Genomic DNA, 21,289 nt, shown 5'->3' on the forward strand with positions numbered 1-21,289 from the left:
GAGGTGTTGAGGAGATTTGGTTTTGGAGAGGGGTATGTTAGATGGGTGCAGCTGTTGTATAGGGCCCCGATGGCGAGCGTGGTCACGAATGGATGGGGATCTGCATATTTTCGGCTCCATAGAGGGACAAGGCAGGGATGCCCTCTGTCCCCATTATTGTTTGCACTGGCGATTGAGCCCCTGGCGATAGCGTTGAGGGGTTCCAAGAAGTGGAGGGGAGTACTTAGAGGAGGAGAAGAACACCGGGTATCTTTGTATGTGGACGATTTGCTACTATACGTGGCAGACCCGGCGGAGGGGATGCCAGAAATAATGCGGATACTTGGGGAGTTTGGGGATTTTTCAGGGTATAAATTGAACATGGGGAAAAGTGAGTTGTTTGTGGTGCATCCAGGGGAGCAGAGTAGAGAAATAGAGGACCTACCGTTGAGGAAGGTAACAAGGGACTTTCGTTACCTGGGGATCCAGATCGCCAAGAATTGGGGCACATTGCATAGGTTAAATTTAACGCGGTTGGTGGAACAAATGGAGGAGGATTTCAAGAGATGGGATATGGTATCCCTGTCACTGGCAGGGAGGGTGCAGGCGGTTAAGATGGTGGTCCTCCCGAGATTCCTCTTTGTGTTTCAGTGCCTCCCGGTGGTGATCACGAAGGCTTTTTTTAAAAGGATTGAAAAGAGCATCATGGGTTTTGTGTGGGCCGGGAAGACCCCGAGAGTGAGGAAGGGATTCTTACAGCGTAGCAGGGATAGGGGGGGGCTGGCACTACCGAGCCTAAGTGAGTATTATTGGGCCGCTAATATTTCAATGGTGAGTAAGTGGATGGGAGAGGAGGAGGGAGCGGCGTGGAAGAGATTAGAGAGGGCGTCCTGCAGGGGGACTAGCCTACAGGCTATGGTGACAGCCCCATTGCCGTTCTCACCGAGGAACTACACCACAAGCCCGGTGGTGGTGGCTACACTGAAGATTTGGGGACAGTGGAGACGGCATAGGGGAAAGACTGGAGCCTTGGGGGGGTCCCCGATAAGAAACAACCATAGGTTTGCCCCGGGGGGAATGGATGGGGGATATGGAATGTGGCAAAGAGCAGGAATAACCCAACTGAAAGATCTGTTTGTGGATGGGAAGTTTTCGAGTCTGGGAGCGCTGACCGAGAAATATGGGTTGCCCCAAGGGAATGCATTCAGGTATATGCAACTGAGGGCTTTTGCGAGGCAACAGGTGAGGGAATTCCTGCAGCTCCCGACACAAGAGGTGCAGGACAGAGTGATCTCAAAGACATGGGTAGGGGATGGTAAGGTGTCAGATATATATAGGGAAATGAGGGACGAAAGGGAAGACTATGGTAGAAGAACTAAAAGGGAAATGGGATGAAGAGCTGGGGGAGGAGATCGAGGAGGGGCTGTGGGCAGATGCCCTAAGCAGGGTAAACACATTGTCCTCGTGTGCCAGGCTAAGCCTGATTCAGTTTAAGGTATTACACAGGGCGCATATGACTGGAGCACGGCTCAGTAAATTTTTTGGGGTGGAGGATAGGTGTGCGAGGTGCTCGAGAAGCCCAGCGAATCATACCCATATGTTTTGGTCATGCCCGGCACTACAGGGGTTTTGGATGGGGGTGACAAAGGTGCTTTCAAAAGTAGTGGGGGTCCGGGTCGAACCAAGCTGGGGGTTGGCTATATTTGGGGTTGCACAAGAGCCGGGAGTGCAGGAGGCGAGAGAGGACGATGTTTTGGCCTTTGCGTCCCTAGTAGCCCGGCGCAGGATATTGTTAATGTGGAAAGTAGCCAAGTCCCCGGGGGTGGAGACCTGGATAAATGACATGGCAGGGTTTATAAAGCTAGAGCGGATTAAGTTCGTTCTAAGGGGGTCGGCTCAAGGGTTCACCAGGCGGTGGCAACCGTTCGTCGAATACCTTGCAGAAAGATAGATGGAATGGAAAAAAGAAGGCAGCAGCAGCAGCCCAGGATGGGGGGGGGGGGAGGAACCAGAAGGACTCTCAGGGTTGTTATTATATACTGTATAATATGTATAGGTCGTTGCTACAGATAATTATATATTGGACTGTTAAATTATATTCTTGGAGAGTGTTACTTGTGATAAGGCAGTTGCCAATTAGGGTTAGTTTTCATTTTTGTTATTTATTATTTATTCATTTTTTGTTTATAAAATAGGTCATTGTTATTTGTGTTGTTATAATATTGTGTAAAGGATGCACAATGTACTGTGTTGGTTGACCAAAAAATTTCAATAAAATATTTGTTAAAAAAAAAAAAATCTTGCAAGAAGCTTTATGTGCGCATCTTGAGCCTTCCAAAAGGCTAACGTTTGGAGATGAAGCCAAATACAAATTTTAAATATGTTTATTTTATAATTGGTTAGTGAACGAGCAAAAAAATATTTATAAGAAATCTTACAGTGCACAGCTTAATTTTATTTCATTTCTCTTAAGGAAGACAGTATTAGGGTTTCCCATGCTGTTCCTGTTAGTGGGCTTTGTATTGAGTTGCACTTATTCTAACTGGCTGTATCTTCAGGAGGTTATGCTTGGTCTTTCGTGCCTTTCTCCAGTGAATCTTTTCAAAAGCTGACCGAGGCCAAGTGTTACCTCTCCTCTTTTTCCTAGCTGGAGAGGACTTCTGATTCCCCCCTTAATCCTCCATGTCACGATGGTTGTTGTAAGAGTGCTAGTTCAATAAGTAAACTCCTCTCTGGATGGAGGTCTATAGACATTAGCTACTGTGCTTCTCATAGTAAGACTATCTGAGCAAAATGGGGTAGCTTCTGACTTTCAGGCAGCGGACCGACAGAGTGCATCAGTCACCCATGCATCCTTGCCCATGAGAATTACAAGTCCTTTCAGTGGCTACGTCTCACCACCATGTGACTAGAAAACTTAAATACCCCAAATGGACTATCCACCACAGCTTGACAGCTCCAGGCCTGAACAATATTGGACAGTCTGGCCACCAAGACAGCTGGCAGGTGATGAGAGGAGGTTGGGGGGAAAGCGAACTGATTATCCGAGGGACAGCAAAACCTCACTGCATTCTTGTGGAGCCCAAAGGAGTCCGTTACTTTTGAAGTCCTTTCTGCTTCATTGCCTGATACAACTTGACAGAGCATACATGGCATATAACCCTTTGAAATTACTGGAATATTTAAGATCAAACTTATTCTCCACATCTTTAGGCTGCTCTGGCAGTCATGGTGCAGATAATGTGGCCATATTTGAAACCCTAATCCCCAAAATTGTAAAACAATTTATCCTATTTAGAACACGTCGCTATGGGTCACTGAGGTATATTAAACTTCATTATCAAACTCCAATGTCCTTGTATTTTACTGGAATATTCTTGTCTAATAAAAGCATGGCAATAGCTCAGTGATCTGTGCTAATTAGCTAGTCTCAGCTAGGGTGGCAATGTGAATGTTGTAATTAACCATAGCTTTGCCACAGCTTCCCCAGGTCAAGAAGGAGATGAATAAGCTAACATGTGTGTTCTTGATCCTATACTATCAATTGTGCAAATCTAAATATCAAGTATGGATAGGGTATACCCTTTCTATGACCTCATGGCAAAAAGCCTGCTAACATTTATAGATTCGTAAGTAAGGAATATAGACAGGTATGATCGGGGCACCAACGACCCAATGCTTCCCACACTATTATATAGCATTGGTCTATTTAATATTTTGATGCATGTTGAGAATTTAACTTGAATTTAAATTCATGTCCTGAGCTTGAAAGCAGCTCCAAATGCAGAGGCAAGCGTGAGTATATAAAACATGGCACTTTAAGGAAAGAGGTGGGGTGGGATTGCCGAAATCGCGTTCTGCCGGAGAATCCCCGTTTCCGGCGGAATCGGGGACGGTGCCATTTTTGCAATGCTCCAGCCCCTTAAAAGCGATGCTCACGGGAGTATGCTGCACGCCATATGGACGGCCTCAGGACGTCACCTGAGGCCCTCCCCCAAAGCTCTGCCCCCAATGGGCCGAGTCCCCGACGGCGTGGGGCGCGTCTGCTCACACCATTCGGGGACCTCGTATGGCAGCTGCGGACTGAGTCCACTGCTGCCACAGTCGGGGGGAGCCATTCCGCTGGCAGGGGGGCCTTCGTTGGGGCTGGGGGACTCATGGGGTGGTTCGGGGATGGCGAGGCTGGTTACAGGGGGGCAGCTTTTGGCAGGCCGGGTCCATGCACGGCTGGCGCCATGTTGCATGTCGCGGCCGCTGCAGGCCGCCACCGTGCGCATGCGATTCTGCGTCTGCATCTGCAGGTAAAGCCGGGAGCTGTACGCTGCACGGCTGCAAGCCCCCCACCAGACAGAGGATCGGTGCGGCGGCGTCGCTGACTTTCTGGTAAGACCAGACCAATCCTGCAAACATAGCCGCAAGATCGAAGAATCCAGCCCGTGGTTTCTACCAATCCTCCAATGGCAGGATTTTCTCAGTCAGCAAAGCCATGAGTGCAAATTGGTTTTCAGTCACAAGTGGAAGATGCAATAATTTGGCCACCAAAAAATATTACTGCCTTTAGCTGAGTAGCTGAAACATTTTTCCCCTGGGAAAAACACTGACTCCAATACAATCACTATTTGTGACTGTTGAACAACTGTATACACACATTTCCAAAATCATCCTTTTAAAGAGGCTCTAACTGCTATAAAAACTGTCCTGCAAGTTAAACAATCTGGTTTCTGAAACAATGGGAATTAAGACTGGGAGTCAGCGGTTCTGCAAATTGTCACACAATTAAACTTCTAAAGTACCTAATATCATGTGATCGTTTCCACTTGCCGAACAATAGTTGTTTGAAAATCACAAGGATGGCTTTTCTTCTGTCTGAGTCTTCCTCATTAATATTGTCATTTGGGGTCTGCCAGCTCCAATAGCACAGTGAGAAAAGAACACTTTTGGTGGTGCACGACTGCTTCTTGCAAAGTTGCAACTCCAGCTAATTTGCATGGGAGAGGTCTTGCCGAAGCCCAGGGTTTTTCGTATCTCACACGCAACAGAACTGAGAAGGGCATTTACAGGTTCTGAAAGTCAAAGAGGAATTACAATTGATATCAAAGAATGCAAGAAGAAATAGTGCTCTCCAGGCACATAAATAACAAAAGGGATAGGACCATTGAGGAAAACACATGATAAGCTCAGGTAATGCCAAAGAAAGGTAAACATTATTGGGTGCAATTTTATACCCTTCCCCGTGGCTACTTTGGTGGCCGGGGCCATTTAATCAAGAGGAAGGGTGGCAGATGGGGTTGCCTGTCGCCTACCTGTCTCACCCCAATTAAGTTTGTGGTGCAAGGCCTGTGGACGGCCTTCCCATCCCATCACCACTCGTGAACCTAAGATGGTAAATTAATGCCCACTTAAGGCCCTCATACTGCTGTCACTGGTATTATTTTAAAGGCAGGTGTGGGAACCACCATGCGGGGAGCATGTTGAGTACAACCTGGCAGAGTTGCTTGTGGACTTACGGAAGGTTTCTTCATTCAAAGGCAGTCGATATGTGATCAAAGGACGTGACATCGGAAGTAGGGGACTAAGAGACACCCACGAACTTTGCCGCTGACGCCCTTGTTTCCCTCCCCACAACACCACCAACACCAATCCCCCATCATCACTCACCTGTGGCCTTGGATCCAGCAGTCATTCTGGGCCTCGGATGGGTGTCATAACAATGACAACCACCACTTTCCTGATGGCACAGCCATTCTGGGAGGTCTCCACGAGCTGGACTTTCACCCCCATGGTCCTTGTAACTGAGGAGTGGCACTTATTATGCCGGGTCTTCCCTAAAAGGGGCAACACTTGGTGGAGACCCCTGTCACACCCATTAAAGAACAAAGAAAAGTACAGCAAGGAACAGGCCCTTCGGCCCTCCAAGCCTGCGCTGACCATACTGCCCATCTAAACTAAAATCTCCTACACTTCCGGGGTCCGTATCCCTCTATTCCCATCCTATTCATGTATTTGTCAAGATGCCCCTTAAATGTCACTGTCGTTCCTGCTTCCACCACCCCCTTTGGCAGTGAGTTCCAGGCACCCACTACCCTCTGTGTAAAAACTTGCCTCGTACATCTCCTCTAAATCTTGCCCCTCGCACCTTAAACCTATGCCCCCTAGTAATTGACCCCTCTACCCTGGGGAAAAGCCTCTGACTATCCACTCTGTCTATGCCCCTCATAATTTTGTAGACCTCTATCAGGTCGCCCCTCAACCTCCTTCGTTCCAGTGAGAACAAACCGAGTTTATTCAACCGCTCCTCATAGCTAATGCCCTCCATACCAGGCAACATTCTGGTAAATCTCTTCTGCACCCTCTCTCAAGCCTCCACATCCTTCTGGTAGTGCGGCGACCAGAATTGAACACTATACTCCAATTGTGGCCTAACTAAGGTTCTATACAGCTGCAACATGACTTGCCAATTTTTATACTCAATGCCCGGCCAATGAAGGCAAGCATGTCGTATGCCTTCTTCACTACCTTCTCCACCTGTGTTGCCCCTTTCAGTGATCTGTGGACCTTATACCAAGATCTCTCTGACGGTCAATATTCTTGAGGATTCTACCATTCACTGTATATTCCCTATCTGTATTAGACCTTCCAAAATGCATTACCTCACATTTGTCCGCATTAAACTCCATCTGCCATTTCGCCGCCCAAGTCGCCAAACGATCTAAATCATGCTGTAGCCTCTGATAGTCCTCATCGCTATCCGCAATTCCACCAACCTTTCTGTCGTCCGCAAACTTACTAATCAGACCAGTTATATTTTCCTCCAAATCATTTATATATACTATGAACAGCAAAGGCCCCAGCATTGATCCCTGCGGATCACCACTGGTCACAGCCCTCCAATTAGAAAAGCATCCTTCCATTGCTACTCTCTGCCTTCTATGACCTAGCCAGTTCTGTATCCATCTTGCCAACTCACCTCTGATCCCGTGTTACTTCACCTTTTGTACCAGTCTGCCATGAGGGATCTTGTCAAAGGCCTTACTGAAGTCCATATAGACAACATCCACTGCCCTACCTGCATCAATCATCTTTGTGACCTCCTCGAAAAACTCTATCAAGTTAGTGAGACACGACCTCCCCTTCACAAAACCGTGCTGCCACTCGCTAATACGACCACTTGCTTCCAAATGGGAGCAGACCCTGTGTCGAAGAATTCTCTCCAGTAATTTCCCTACCACTGACGTACGGCTCCTCAATATTAAATACTGCCGTTCAATATTGACTCATTTTGACTAGAGTGGACATGACATTAGAAAACAGCTTTTGAAAAAAGATATATAAGATAAAAAAGGGATCATTTATTAACAAGTCAAACTTAGAGAATGGATGAATTGCATTAATTCATATGAAGATAACAATCAGTAGCAGAGGCACGACTATGTATCTCTACATAATATACATAAAATATATGTGTGCATGTGTGTGTAAGGAAGTTCAATAGAAAAGGGAATAGTGTCATAAAATCTGGTAAACTGCGAATGCTATCCCTTACTTTCAAGAAGGATGCTAACTTCAGGGAGCTATCCACCAGTTAGCTTAGCGTGGTAAAGAAGGTGTAATACAAAAACATCCAGGTACCGAAAATGTAATGCAGAATCGTCACCACAAATTTCAAAAGTGAGCATCATCTTAAATATTCATGCCATCCACTATCGGCGCACAATGGCAGCTGTGTATATTGCATGCATTGATAGCAACCCTCAACCTCTATGAGCCAGAAGGACAAAGGCAGCAGATTCATGGCAATACCACTTGGAACTCGTGACTTGGAACTGTATCACAGTTCTTTCACTGTCCGTGAAACCAAATCCTGAAACCCTCCCTTCCTAACAGCATTGAGTGTACCAAAATATGGGCAGCAGCGGTTCAAGAAGGTGGCTCATGAACACCTTCTATGGGGCAATTAGGAATGGGTAACAAATGCTGACCTATCCAGTAATGTTCGTATATGACAAAAGAATTAAAAACGTTATTGAATTCTTTGAAGTAACAGAAAGAGTTGACTAGGGTACTGTAATGGATGAAATATACATGGATTTTCAAAGGGCCTTTGATAAAATACCAAATAGTAGACTCATGACAAAGATCAGAGAATGTGTTTGAGGTCAATTTGCAGAATAGATTACAAATTGACTATGAAACAGAAAACAGAGTAGGGATTAAAGATAGTTCAGACGAGCAACAATGGGAAGTGGTGATTTACAATGCTGGGACCACTGTTGTTCACCATTTAGATAAATAATTTGACTTGGAAATCAGAAGTATAATACCAGTCTTTGTGGAGAATACTAAATTTGGGGTGTAGTTAACACTGAGAAAGACAACAAGCTGCTAACGGTAATAATTCCAGGAGGCGCAGGCTAAAAGACAGGACAGGTTAATTTTCCAACGCAAACAAAGCTGCGGCCGTGCCGTACAGAACAAATGTCCCAGTCCGAGACTATCGGAAGCTGCCGGTCTGGGGTCGCTATTTAAGGCCCCGCCAGTGAGCCCCTATTGGGAAGGCCTCTGCCCACTCAACACGGGAACTTATACTCTACAAAGCACACGGGTTGATCAATCAGCGATTCCCCGCTGGTCTTCGTGAGGGTTATAACATCCTTCCCCACTCAATTCCATTGCTTCCCCTTCATTCCCGTGGCAATGGAACCTCTTCTACCTTTTGGCACTGGGCCCTGAGTCTGTGTGACAGGCGGAGCCGGATCAGGAGGCGTGAAATGGACATGAGACCTCCGCTTCTTCAGTTAGCGCTTGAGGGTTATGGAAGGGGCTCGTCCTCGGTGCTGACCTCTAGAGTCTCCTCAGCCTCCATCTCAGATCCAAAGTCTTCACTATCGGGGGGAATGATCCAGGGGCCCCCATGGACAGAGACCCTGTGCCAGTTGTGGTCACGACTGGCGTTGGGAATGGAGTTTCCACTGTAGTGAGCTCTCTTCTCCTCAGGTGGTCCAGGTGCACAAGTGCATTTTGCGGCCTTTCCTTGGATTTTGACTTTTAATATAAGAGACGGGTCCTGTCTTCTCCAACACAACTCCGTGGATCCAACTGCAGCCATTCCCAAAGTGCCATACATACACAGCATCTCCTGGCATCGTAATTCCTCTTTTGGCTCTCCTGCTTCGATTCCACCTTCCCTGCCAAATTGGGCAATAGACTCAGCCTGGTGTGTGGTTTTCATCCCATCAGTAACTCCACCAGGGCAACTCCCGTTGTGGTTTGAGGTGTGGTTCAGTAGTCAAACAGGAATCGAGACAAGCTTGTGTCCATGGAACCAGCTGGCTATTTCTTCATTCGATTCTCGAATGTCTGTACCACCTGCTCTGCCAGCCCAATGGACGTCGGTGGTACGGCACCATCTGGATGTGCTTGATGCCATTTGACTTCAAGAATGCCTGGAACTTCCCACTGGTAAAGACAGTACCATTATCGAATACGAGGCGTCAGGTATGCCGTGGGTACAAAATCTTAGTTGGAGTTTTCCCGAGGCGATGGGGAGAATTGCTTTATCTTTTTCCAAAAGTCCCAGCCAAGGCTTGTGGTCTGTTATGATTACAAAACATCGGCTAAAGGCATATTGGTGGAACTTTTCCACACCAAAGATAACAGCCAGCCTTTACTTTTCAATCTGCGATTATGCCGCTCAGTATCCAGCGGAATCCTGGATGCATATGCAATTGGCTTCTCCGTGCTATCGTCCCATCGATGTGAGAGGACTGCACGCACTCCAGATGAAGAGGCATCACACGTCAGCATTAGATGTTTTTGGGGTCATAATGGTTTGGTATATTCGAGGACAGCAGTTGCTGTTTTACGTTTGTTATAACCTGCCTTCTTACCATCGGCTGGGGACGAATGACAATCCCACAATCCTGTGGGAGTATGAGCTTCCCCAATGAGGTGGGGCGGAGAAACCATTAGTAAACTCCAAGTATAAATAAAGCTGGCCAGTTTGGAACCAGCAGGAAGGAGAGTGCAGCAAGGGAAGTTGCTGCTGCTGTTATATATATATGTTATTGTAAATAAATGTTATTACTTTGTATCCTTAAAACTCGTGCTGGATTCTTCGTGGCCCTCACAAAAACGTTCATGAAGGCTTCAACCTGCAGTGCCTGCCATGACCACCTTTGCTGTTTTTTCAGTAACTTGTGTGGGGGTGACAAGATGGCCAAATTTGGGATGAATTTCCATTGTAATTTATCAGTCCTCAAAAAGATTTCAATTGTTGTATTTGGCGGGGTCGGCTCCTCCTTGATGACCTTGACTTTATTCTCCACGGGGTGTAGGCCTTTCCTATCTACCCGGTACCCGAGGTAGATCACTTTGCCTTCCTGGAAGATGCATTTCTCTCTCTTGAGACATACGCCTGTATTAGAAAATCGCTTCAAGGTCTCCTTCAAGTTTGCTAGGTGCTCTTGTTCAGTGGCCCCTGTGATTAATATGTCATTGAGATACACTGCCACCCTAGGCAAGCTTTGGGAAATATTTTCCATGAAACGCTGAAAGATAGCACATACCAACGAGTCTCTGAATGACAGGTGTGTATATTTGTACAGGCCCATATGGATGTTAATTGTGATTTATTTTCTGGATATTTAATCTAGTTCGACTGGAGGTAGGCATGACGTATATTCAGTTTTGTGAAGGTTTGACCACCTGCCAATTTGACACACAAATCCTCTACACATGGCATGGGGTATCGATCCAGTCGTGAGGCTTTGTCAACAATAAAGAACAAAGAAAAGTACAGCACAGGAACAGGCCCTTCGGCCCTCCAAGCCCGTGCCGACCATGCTGCCCGACTAAACTACAATATTCTACACTTCCTGAAGGAACAAAGAAAACCTGAAAGAACAAAGAAAACTTGAAAGAACAAAGAAAGAAAAAAGTTTGTAAAGTAGAACTGACTTGTCAGGCTTGAGGGTAGGAACGACTGATGCAGCCCATTCTGTGAACTGTACTGGCTATAACATTCCGCGGCTTTCCAAATGCTCGATTTCCATCTCTCCACTTGCAAGCAAAGAGTATGGGACTGACTGAGTCCTGAAATATTTTGGTAAAGATTCGGGATCCACATATACCTTGGCCCCTGCTGCTTTCATTTTACTGAAGCCCTCTTGAAATACTTTGGGATATTTGTTAATAACAAGCCACCGATCCCTAATTTCAACATTTCCAGCGGGCCCTGTTGGATCTTCTGGAACCAATCCCTGTCCATGAGACTTGGTCCTGATCCTTGCACGACTATGAGTGGGAGTCTTGCCGATTGCTATCCATAAAACACCGGGGTTGTGATGGACCCCATAATCTTCAACGGTTCTCCTGTGTACGAGGCTAATCTGGCCGTGGTGTCCATTAGGCTTAAGGGCACAATACCTGTTCAGAGATGCTGAAACATCTGTTCCCCGATGACAGAAACGTCAGCTCCTGTATCCACCTCCATCTCTAAGGAATGATCATTGACAAGCAGCCTTATCCTTATCGGAGCGACCTTGGTAGTAACGATACAGTTCCTTTTTGTCCTCTGAGGGCCGGTCTACTTGCAGGGCATGGGCCTTAGTTGGTGGCTGAACGGTATGGCCACCTCTGGGCCTTCCCAGCACAGACTTAATTGGGGTGAAAACAGAAAGGGGGCATTGTCCCCACTCACCACTCTCCTGCCTGATTAAACGTCCCCTCATCCAGCCACCAAACTCGCCAGTATAAGGCAACTAATTCCCTCTGGGAGTCCACACCTAGGGGTTATAAATTTAATACAGCCTCTAATAAATCCAACGAGGAACCCAGGAAAAAGCTCTACACTCAGAGTGGTGAGAATGTGAAACTCACCAGCACGGTAGCACAAGTGGATAGCACTGTGGCTTCATGGCGCCAGGGTCCCAGGTTCAATTCCCCGCTGGGTCACTGTCTGTGCGGAGACTGCACATTCTCCCCGTGTCTGCGTGGGTTTCCTCCGGGTGCTCTGGTTTCCTCCCACAGTCCAAAGACGTGCTGGTTAGGTGGATTGGCCATGATAAATTGCCCTTGGTGACCAAAAAAGGTTAGGAGGGGTTAATGGGTTTCGGGGATAGGGTGGAAGTGAGGGCTTTAGTGGGTCGGTGCAGACTCGATGGGCCGAATGACCTCCTTCTGCGCTGTATGTTCTATGTTCTAGCACATGGAGTGATTGAGATGAACATCACAGATGCAATGAAGGAGAATGTAGATAAATACATGAGGAAGATACATGTTGATAGGGTAAGATGAAGTAGAGTGGGAGGAAGCTCATGTGGCACATAAATACTGGTACATACCTGTTGGGCCGAATGGCCTGTTCCAATGCTGTAAAATTCTAAGTAATAGTAATAAAGATAAACTTTGAATACCTAATTTCACACTCCCCAGTCCAGCAATGCTGAAGTCAATTGTACAGCCTCAACTGCTACCTCAGCTGAAATCAGCTAACTCAGGATACTAGTGTGGGGACTTTAGGTGTGTATGGATCAGCTACTCATTAACTAGCCTCACTGTCACTGGAACAACTTATTTTTGGGGGGGTTAATGAGATACAATGTATTCCTTTCTCCTCATTGTGTACAGTAATATTAATTGCTAATACCATTGCAAAATATTTCCTGTAGAGGGACCACAATAAAATAATTGAAATAAAATAATGCTGTACTCACTGAAAACTTTCCTCAGATGGTTTACCTTTCGTAAAAAGAAATTTAGTACATATTGACTAAACCTAACTTTAAGTCAATCACAAAATGTCAATTTATGGCAAGTAAAAGATATTGTAAACCCACTCGGGTTAACCTGAGCAAATCTAAGAAAATGGTGTCAGACCAGATGATAGAGCCATATTAATTATTCATAACAGATAAAATAAAGCCTCTTGTCAAACATGTTTATGTTGCTGTGTGTAAAGAAGTCTGGTCAAGATTATACTTGCTTCTGCCCTTTACCTACTCATACTTTAGTCGATCACCTGATCGGTTATTGGCAAGATTGTGCCTTACGCTTTTTAAGTAGTCTGAAAGGTAACTGGATGTTTTGTCATTAATGTTGACAAGACCTTTGTTTCGTTCTTTTTCTGATTGCAGCTGGTGCTCAAGACAGGATTGGATATGCTTTTGGCCTGGGGCTAGAACGGCTAGCGATGATTTTGTATGCAATACCAGACATCCGTTTGTTCTGGAGTGAAGATGAACGATTCTCCAAACAGTTCCAGGTTACCCATATGGACCAGAAAGTCACATTTCAGGTTAAAAGCACACACTATTGCATCAATGATTTGTAACAGAAGTAGTGTGCCATAAGTTACCAATGTTTATAATTAATCAGTTATGATTTGTTTTTTTCCAGCCAATTGTCTGCTTGTTGTTAACCTTTGCAATTGTAATGATTTGTTTTTAGGATGCCGGTGACACTGGCCCTTCCATAACTTCCTGGGGATAGTATTCGTAGAACCGCTACAGTCCTTTGGGATGATATTTCCACAGTGTAATTAGAAGTCCCAAGAAATTGACCCATTTGCAATAAAATTATCACAGCAAAAAACAACTTGCAGATCACTGCTTAAACTGCTGTTTAATTGGCCCTTAGACCAAGGAGGTTTGCGAGGAAAATCCAGGTTGACACATTGGGGGGGGGGTAATTTTAACTTTTTGTGACACTGTAAAATCAGTGGTAGCAAATTGCCAGCCCCTTGTATTGTATATCTCTCTTAATTTTTATTTCCAATTTTGAAGTCATTAGAAATGAAAATTGAGAAATGTAAAATGGCCTGCTGATTTGATATCATCTGTTTCATACCATTGCACATATTTCTCCCTTCCTTCCATTTTTCTTGGAACCCCTTGCCAGTCAAAGCAGAAAATCACTGTGGTATTAGGCTGCATCCATTTGGTTTATAAAGAATTGTTGGAGGTCCTGATAATAGGCAATGAAATCTGTCCCATGAATTTCTCTCCCTCTGTGGGCAGAACTTGACTTTCACTCAGTACTGTCCCACACTTAACCTGATCGAGAACTCAACTCGATCATCTACTTGTATGCTGCCACTCTATGATAAAGCAAATTGAGACTTTGACATGCCAGCCCACTCAATTTCACATTTGTTCTTGCACCTCAATTACCATTTTAGAAGTCATAGCAAAAATAAACTCGGACAGGCATGGAGCTTTGCATCACCATAATTCAAGGACTATAATTTAGCCTATATAACTCTGCTCACTATCATACCAATGTGAAACAGGTGAATGCTGTAGGGTCGAATAGCTCCAAACATTGTATCATTCCATTTCAGTAATTGTAAAATACAAGAAACCACAACTCCTGGGCCACTGTTTATTTGAACTCCACAAATTGTATCTATTAAAAGCTGGTTCACCTTTTCTATCAATTTAAAATGTTCTACATAATTAGAGTCGTGAGTCCAAATAATCTAAGTTAAATAATTGAAGTCATCCTTATGTAACTTTACAATACCTATGAATGCACGCATAATTAAATAGTAGAAGCTAAGTGTATGGAAATCAAGGCATTGGAAAAATTCCACCTCAAATTTAATGCAGTCATGTTAGTGCAGTCTGCCTAGATTAGCAAGGTTGACTAAGAATCTGGCTTGAAATTTCTACAATACAATAGCAGTTTTCACAACCTTTACACCCAGCAAGGAGCTTAGCCTGGTGAATTTGTACATATAAGAAATGTGGGTATGCATGGCTCATGATGTTTGAACCATCTGTGACATTGTGTACCTCTAGCAAATGAAGCATTACTCTTTCTCTTATTTAATTCCTTCTTATTTATTACATTACATCTTCTACTGGTGGTTCCAAGTTCTTTGGACTATTTTTTATAATGTAATAATAGTAAACTTGAATCAATAGAAAACAAGTAAAAATTTATGGAAAATGAATGGAGGAATGTGGGCCTACAAATAATCAAAAATAATCATTGTCAAAGTATGGCCAGGACTATAGCTGTTCTGTGCTCTTTGTGAATTGCCATACTTGACAGTTGAGGAACTTTGATTGGCTTATCAAAAATCTATCAAACAGGTGGTTTCTTAAAAGTAACAGAATGACTGCTCAAAAACAATAGAATCAGAAAGATTAATTATATGTATATAAATGTATAAAAAAACAGCTGTGGGTCTTCTTGTGCATGTTGGTTGCCACTGACCTTTGATCTTGGTAACAAATGAGTTTGTCAATTTCATATTGAGTGAAAACAGTTGTTGATAAGAATCCATGTTATTACTAAAAGCTGATTTGGGAACAATCAACTTTCAAGTTTGAGCCACATTAGATAACCCATTTATCGCATTTAAATAGAACATAGAACAATACAGCGCAGTACAGGCCCTTCGGCCCACGATGTTGCACCGAAACAAAAGCCATCTAACCTACACTATGCCATTATCATCCATATGTTTATCCAATAAACTTTTAAATGCCCTCAATGTTGGTGAGTTCACTACTGTAGCAGGTAGGGCATTCCACGGCCTCACTACTCTTTGCGTAAAGAACCTACCTCTGACCTCTGTCCTATATCTATTACCCCTCAGTTTAAAGTTATGTCCCCTCGTGCTAGCCATATCCATCCGCGGGAGAAGGCTATCACTGTCCACCCTATCCAACCCCCTGATCATTTTGTATGCCTCTATTAAGTCTCCTCTTAACCTTCTTCTCTCCAACGAAAACAACCTCAAGTCCATCAGCCTTTCCTCATAAGATTTTCCCTCCATACCAGGCAACATCCTGGTAAATCTCCTCTGCACCCGCTCCAAAGCCTCCACGTCCTTCCTATAATGCGGTGACCAGAACTGTACGCAATACTCCAAATGCGGCCGTACCAGAGTTCTGTACAGCTGCAACATGACCTCCCGACTCCGGAACTCAATCCCTCTACCAATAAAGGCCAACACTCCATAGGCCTTCTTCACAACCCTATCAACCTGGGTGGCAACTTTCAGGGATCTATGTACATGGACACCTAGATCCCTCTGCTCATCCACACTTTCAAGAACTTTACCATTAGCCAAATATTCCGCATTCCTGTTATTCCTTCCAAAGTGAATCACCTCACACTTCTCGACATTAAACTCCATTTGCCACCTCTCAGCCCAGCTCTGCAGCTTATCTATATCCCTCTGTAATGGAGCTATAAATGGAGCTTCATCCTGTCAGTAGTTTACATATTAACTGGTGGGGAGGTTGGGCTACTGGTTAAATAATGACAAAAAAGGCTCGATTTAGGGAAAATGTCTCAATGTAGCAACAGTGGAATCTGTGCAAAGTGGAGCGTGTACTTCAGGAATGCAGTGTGGAAAGTGGAAGTAATTTAAATTATTGAAAATGTTCTATCTGAAGATTGTGTTAAAGTACCCAAGGTTAGAAGTTTCAAGAATATTTGCTCGTCTGCTTTTACTCCTGAGAAGCAAGAACTTAATAAATATTAATTTCTCTCCGTAAATCATGGTTGAATAGTGCAGTACTGCTATTTTCCTGAAATTTAACTCTAACACTGAAATGTGATAACAGATATTCAGTCTGAGACTTAAGGTACCAACATTTACTAATATCCAAGATCAAATTTAACATCATTACAGGTACCCCGCTGAACAAACTACCCATAAAGTCACCCAATTTATAGTATAACACATTTTGCCTTTCTATTGTCTTCTCTACTTTTGGCCCAAGATCAAATAGCATATTTGTTGTAACAATAATGGTAATGACAATGATTAACTGAACAAGATTTAAGATTTGAAATTTAGTAGCTCAACTATATCTTGGTAGTCTGACATTAGAAGACTATTGGGATTTTCCATCATGTTTATTATTTCAGATTTTACAACTGGATTTGTTAATCCTTAATTGCCTTTGAATCAAGTGTCTTGTCAGGCCATTTCAGAAAGTATTTAAGAGTCAGCACATTGCTTACAGGTATAGAGTCGCATGCAGGCCAGACAGGATAAAGACGGCAGATTTCCTTCTCTAAAGGAAATTAGTGATTTTTGCAAATGGTTTCACGGTCACTATTACTGAGACTAGCTTTCAATTTCAATAATATATAATTCTTTAAAGGGTATTTATAAGTAATAGGGAGCAGCCACAGGTCATATGGTCGCTTGAGCTTGCACCATCATCCAATAAAATCATGAGTGATAGTCTAACTAAATCAATAAATAATCGCTTATTGTCACAAGTAGGCTTCAATGAAGGTACTGTGAAAAGCCCCTAGTCGCCACATTCCGCCACCTGTTCAGGGAGGCTGGTATGGGAATTGAACCCGCGCTGCTGCCTTGTTCTGCATTACAAGCCAGCTGTTTAGCCCACAACTCCACGTTCCTGTCTAATCCCCGTATCCCTTAATTCCCTTATCATAGAACCATGGAACAGTGCAGAAGGAGGCCATTTGGCCCATCGGATCTGCGCCGGCCCTCCCATGTCCTATCCCCATAATCCCTACTAACCTGCACATCTTTGGACTGTGGGAGGAAACTGGAGCACCTGGAGGAAACCCACGCAGACACAGGGAGAATGAAAAAAAACTCCATGCAGACTGTCACCCAAAGCTGCTTCTGGGCGACACGGTGGCATTGTGGTTAGCACTTTGCCTCACAGCGCTAGGGACCTGGGTTTAATTCCGGATTTGGGTGACTGTCAGTATGGAGTTTGCACGTTCTCCCATGTCTCTGTGGGTTTCCTCCGGGTGCTCCGGTTTCCTCCCACAGTCCAAAGATGTGCAAGTAAAGAGGATTGGCCATGTTAAAATTGCCCCTTAGTGTCCAAAGATGTGTAGTTTTGGTGGGGTTTCGGGGATAGAGCAGGGGAGTGGGTCTAGGTAGGGTATTCTTTCAAAGGGTTGGTGCAGAATCAATAGGCTGAATGGCCTCCTGCACTGTAGGGATTCTATGGATTCTACGGAAGGTTGGAATCAAACCTGCGTCCCTGGAGCTGTGAGGCAACAGTGCTAACCACTGTGGCACTGTGCCGCCTTAGAACCAAAAAGCTAGCAAGTTCAACCTTGAATCTATTCAAAGACTGAGCATTCACCACAGTCCTATGCTCGATAATTCCAAATATACACAACCCTGAGTAAAAAGATTCCTCCCCTATTTCAGCCTTGAATAATCACTAATGCCTACCACCTCCCTTTTCAAACATTACAAAACATTCCCAACTTCAAGGACCCTGGTGAACTAGAGGGGCTTTTACAACATTTGATAACGAGCTCTCCATTACAGATTTAGTAGACAACGGCTTGTGGGTTATACCAGTTGCCGTGGTGGAATTTGAATCCATGACTCAGAGCAATAGCCTGGATTCTGGATTATTAACCCAGTGACATTACCTCTATGCCACCGTCTCCACACTTTTCACATCAGTTGAATGGGGTGGATTCAATTCAGAAAAAAAATGAGAGAAACTTGTGGGCTTCCCCATTCTTTTTGCAGAGTTCACTCTTACAGTATAATTCGATTTGCTCATGATGGATCCTGCTGAGAAGCAGTAAGCTCTAAGAAAATATGCAGAAAAAAGGCCCTAATTTTTTTTATTAGTAACCCACTTATATTGCTTCCCAAGAAATCTATGCTTCAGTTAAATGGAGGCCTGTTATTTTAAAATCCAGATTCAGATTGTGGAACTGCTGAGAGAGATTTGTGGAATTGCTCCATTTACACAGGGCTGAATGCAATGCAGCCCATTGTGGAGGGAAATATGGCGGCCAGACCCACAGCATTTCCCAGTGGTTGCAGAAACTCCAACCCCCATGCTTAAGTCACAGGACAGAAGGGGCTAGCCATGGAGGGGGGGGGGGGTCACTTAGGCTCAATGTTCATCAATTATCCTTGAGTCCATCTCAATTTGGTAGTGGCACAAGGAATAAGTGGCGACTTCTGGCTTTCCCTCGACCTCGGAAGGCCACCATGTTTGAGCAGCTTCCTGGGGTGGAGGATGCCTCGCTATCAGGCGCACTGTGCCCTATTGAGGGACCGGACGTATGGTAGGGGAGATGGCCATTGGAAGACATCCCACTGCCCTTGCCTCTGACCCCTCTTCCCCACAGCACAATTGACAACCAACCACAGTGTGCATTCAGTCAGACATGTGCATGTGGAAACTGCATTTCTTTTTCAAACAGTTTTGAAAATGACAGCAGGAGAACACTGCATGAGGACAGATTGCGGTGGCTATAACATGTAGTGCAGATGTAATTTCAGCTTGGGAAATTCAGTGGTGACCTCAGTGACACGTTATGTTGGAATGTAACCAAATCCAGGTTAGGCTTCACATGCCACTGATCTCACATTTCTAATTGAATTAAGTTTTTCTGAAGAGAAAATAAAGAAAAGAAAATGCCTTTCACAACCAACAGACACCAAGAGTGCTTCACAGCCAATTAATTACTCTTGAAGTGTAGTCACTGTTGTAATATCGGAAACACGGTAGCCAATTTGCGCACAACAAGCTCACACAAACAGCAATGTAATAATGACCAGTTAATATGTTTTTGTGCTGTTGCTTAAGGGTTAAGTATTGGACAAGACACTGGGGATAGCTCCCCTGCTCTTATTTGAAATAGTGCCATGGTTTCTATTACACCCAGTTGAGAAGCCAGATGTGACGGCAGTATAATATCTCATCCAAAAGATGGCACCTCCAACAGTGCAACAATCCTTCAATATTGCAATATTGCAATGGAGCTTGAGCCTTGGGTTCAAGTTTTGAATGCCAAAGAAGGTGCGTTCCCCAACGTGCATTTCCCAGCTGGAAACCATGGGTTTAACCCGGAGATTCACTCCCTACTGAAGGCCAGGTCTGAGGCATTCAAGACATGCAACCCTGACCTGTACAAGAAAGCTAGCTATGATGTCTGCAAAGCCATCAGGGTTGCAAGAGACAATACCAGACTAAGCTAGAGTCAAAAACTAACAACACAGACTCTCAACTGTCGTGGGAAGATAACGGGCTACAAAGCAAAGCTGCGTAGAATCTCCGGAATCTCCCCGATGAACTGAATGCATTCTATGCTCATTTTGAGCAGAAAACCAACAAACCGTTGTCAACTGTCCCAGCAGCCTTGGACACACCCACACCTACCATCACAGCCTCAGAATTCAGTTCGGCCCTCTGGAAAGTGAACCCTCAGAAAGCAACAGATTCTGACAGAGTCCCTGGTCATGCACTCAGACCAACTGGCGGACCAACTGGCGGGTGTGTTCGTGGACATCGTCAACCTCTCCCTACTTCATTCTGAGGTTCCCACCCTGCTTCAAGAAGATGACCATCACACCGGTGCCAAAGAAGAATTAGGCAACGTGTCTCAATGACTACCGTCCGGTGGCCTTGAACATCTATCATTATGAAGTGCTTCAAGAGGTTGGTCATAAGGAGATCAACTCCATACTCCCACAATGCCTTGATCCACTGCAATTCGCATACCACCACAACCGGTCCACAGCTGACCCTATCTCCCTGGCCTTACAGTCATCCCTGGAGCATCTCAACAACAAAGATTCCTATGTCAGACGCCTACTCATTGACTAGAGCTCCGCCTTCAATACCATAATCGCAGCCAACCTCATATCAAAACTCGAAAATCTAGAACTTGCCTCATCCCTCTGCAACTGGATTCTCGACTTCCTGACCCATAGACCACAATCAGTTCGAATAAACAACGACACCTCCTCCACGGAAGTCCTCAATACCGGGGCCCCGCAAGGCTGCGTACTTAGCCCCTACTATACTCCCTATACACACACAACTGTGTGGCAAAATTTGGCTCCAACTCCATCTACAAGTTTGGTAATGACACGACCATAGTAGGTCGGATCTCGAACAACGATGAGTCAGAGTACAGAAGGGAGAAAGTGAACATAGTGGAGTGGTGTAACGACAACCTCTCCCTCGACGTCAGCAAAACTAAGGAGCTGGTAATTGACTTCAGGAAGGAAAGTACTGTACACACCCCTGTCTGCATCAATGGTGCCGAGGTGGAGATGGCTGACAGCTTCAAATTCCTAGGCGTGCACATCATCAACAATTTGTTCTGGTTCACCCACGTCGACACTATGAACAAGAAAGCACAACAGCGCCTATACTTCCTCAGGAAACTAAGGAAATTCGGCATGTCCACATTGACTCGTACCAATATTTACAGATGCACCATAGAAAGCATCCTATCTGGCTGCATCACAGCCTGGTATGGCAACTGTTCTCCCCAAGACTAAGAAACTACACAGAATTGTGAACACTGCCCAGTC

General features: G+C 44.7%; 1 protein-coding gene across 10 annotated transcripts in view; it reads left to right on the plus strand.

The window, feature by feature from the left end:
- fars2 (phenylalanyl-tRNA synthetase 2, mitochondrial) overlaps positions 1-21,289 on the plus strand; it is a 612,336-nt gene that overhangs the window by 378,649 nt on the left and 212,398 nt on the right. For all 10 annotated transcript variants that reach the window (XM_072510013.1, XM_072510016.1, XM_072510012.1 and 7 more), the window contains one exon: positions 13,113-13,273. In XM_072510013.1, the coding sequence (XP_072366114.1) occupies positions 13,113-13,273 (161 nt within the window). The remainder of the gene's footprint in view (positions 1-13,112; positions 13,274-21,289) is intronic.

Source organism: Scyliorhinus torazame, chromosome 6, assembly GCF_047496885.1.
Source record: "Scyliorhinus torazame isolate Kashiwa2021f chromosome 6, sScyTor2.1, whole genome shotgun sequence".
Classification (NCBI taxonomy): domain Eukaryota; kingdom Metazoa; phylum Chordata; class Chondrichthyes; order Carcharhiniformes; family Scyliorhinidae; genus Scyliorhinus; species Scyliorhinus torazame.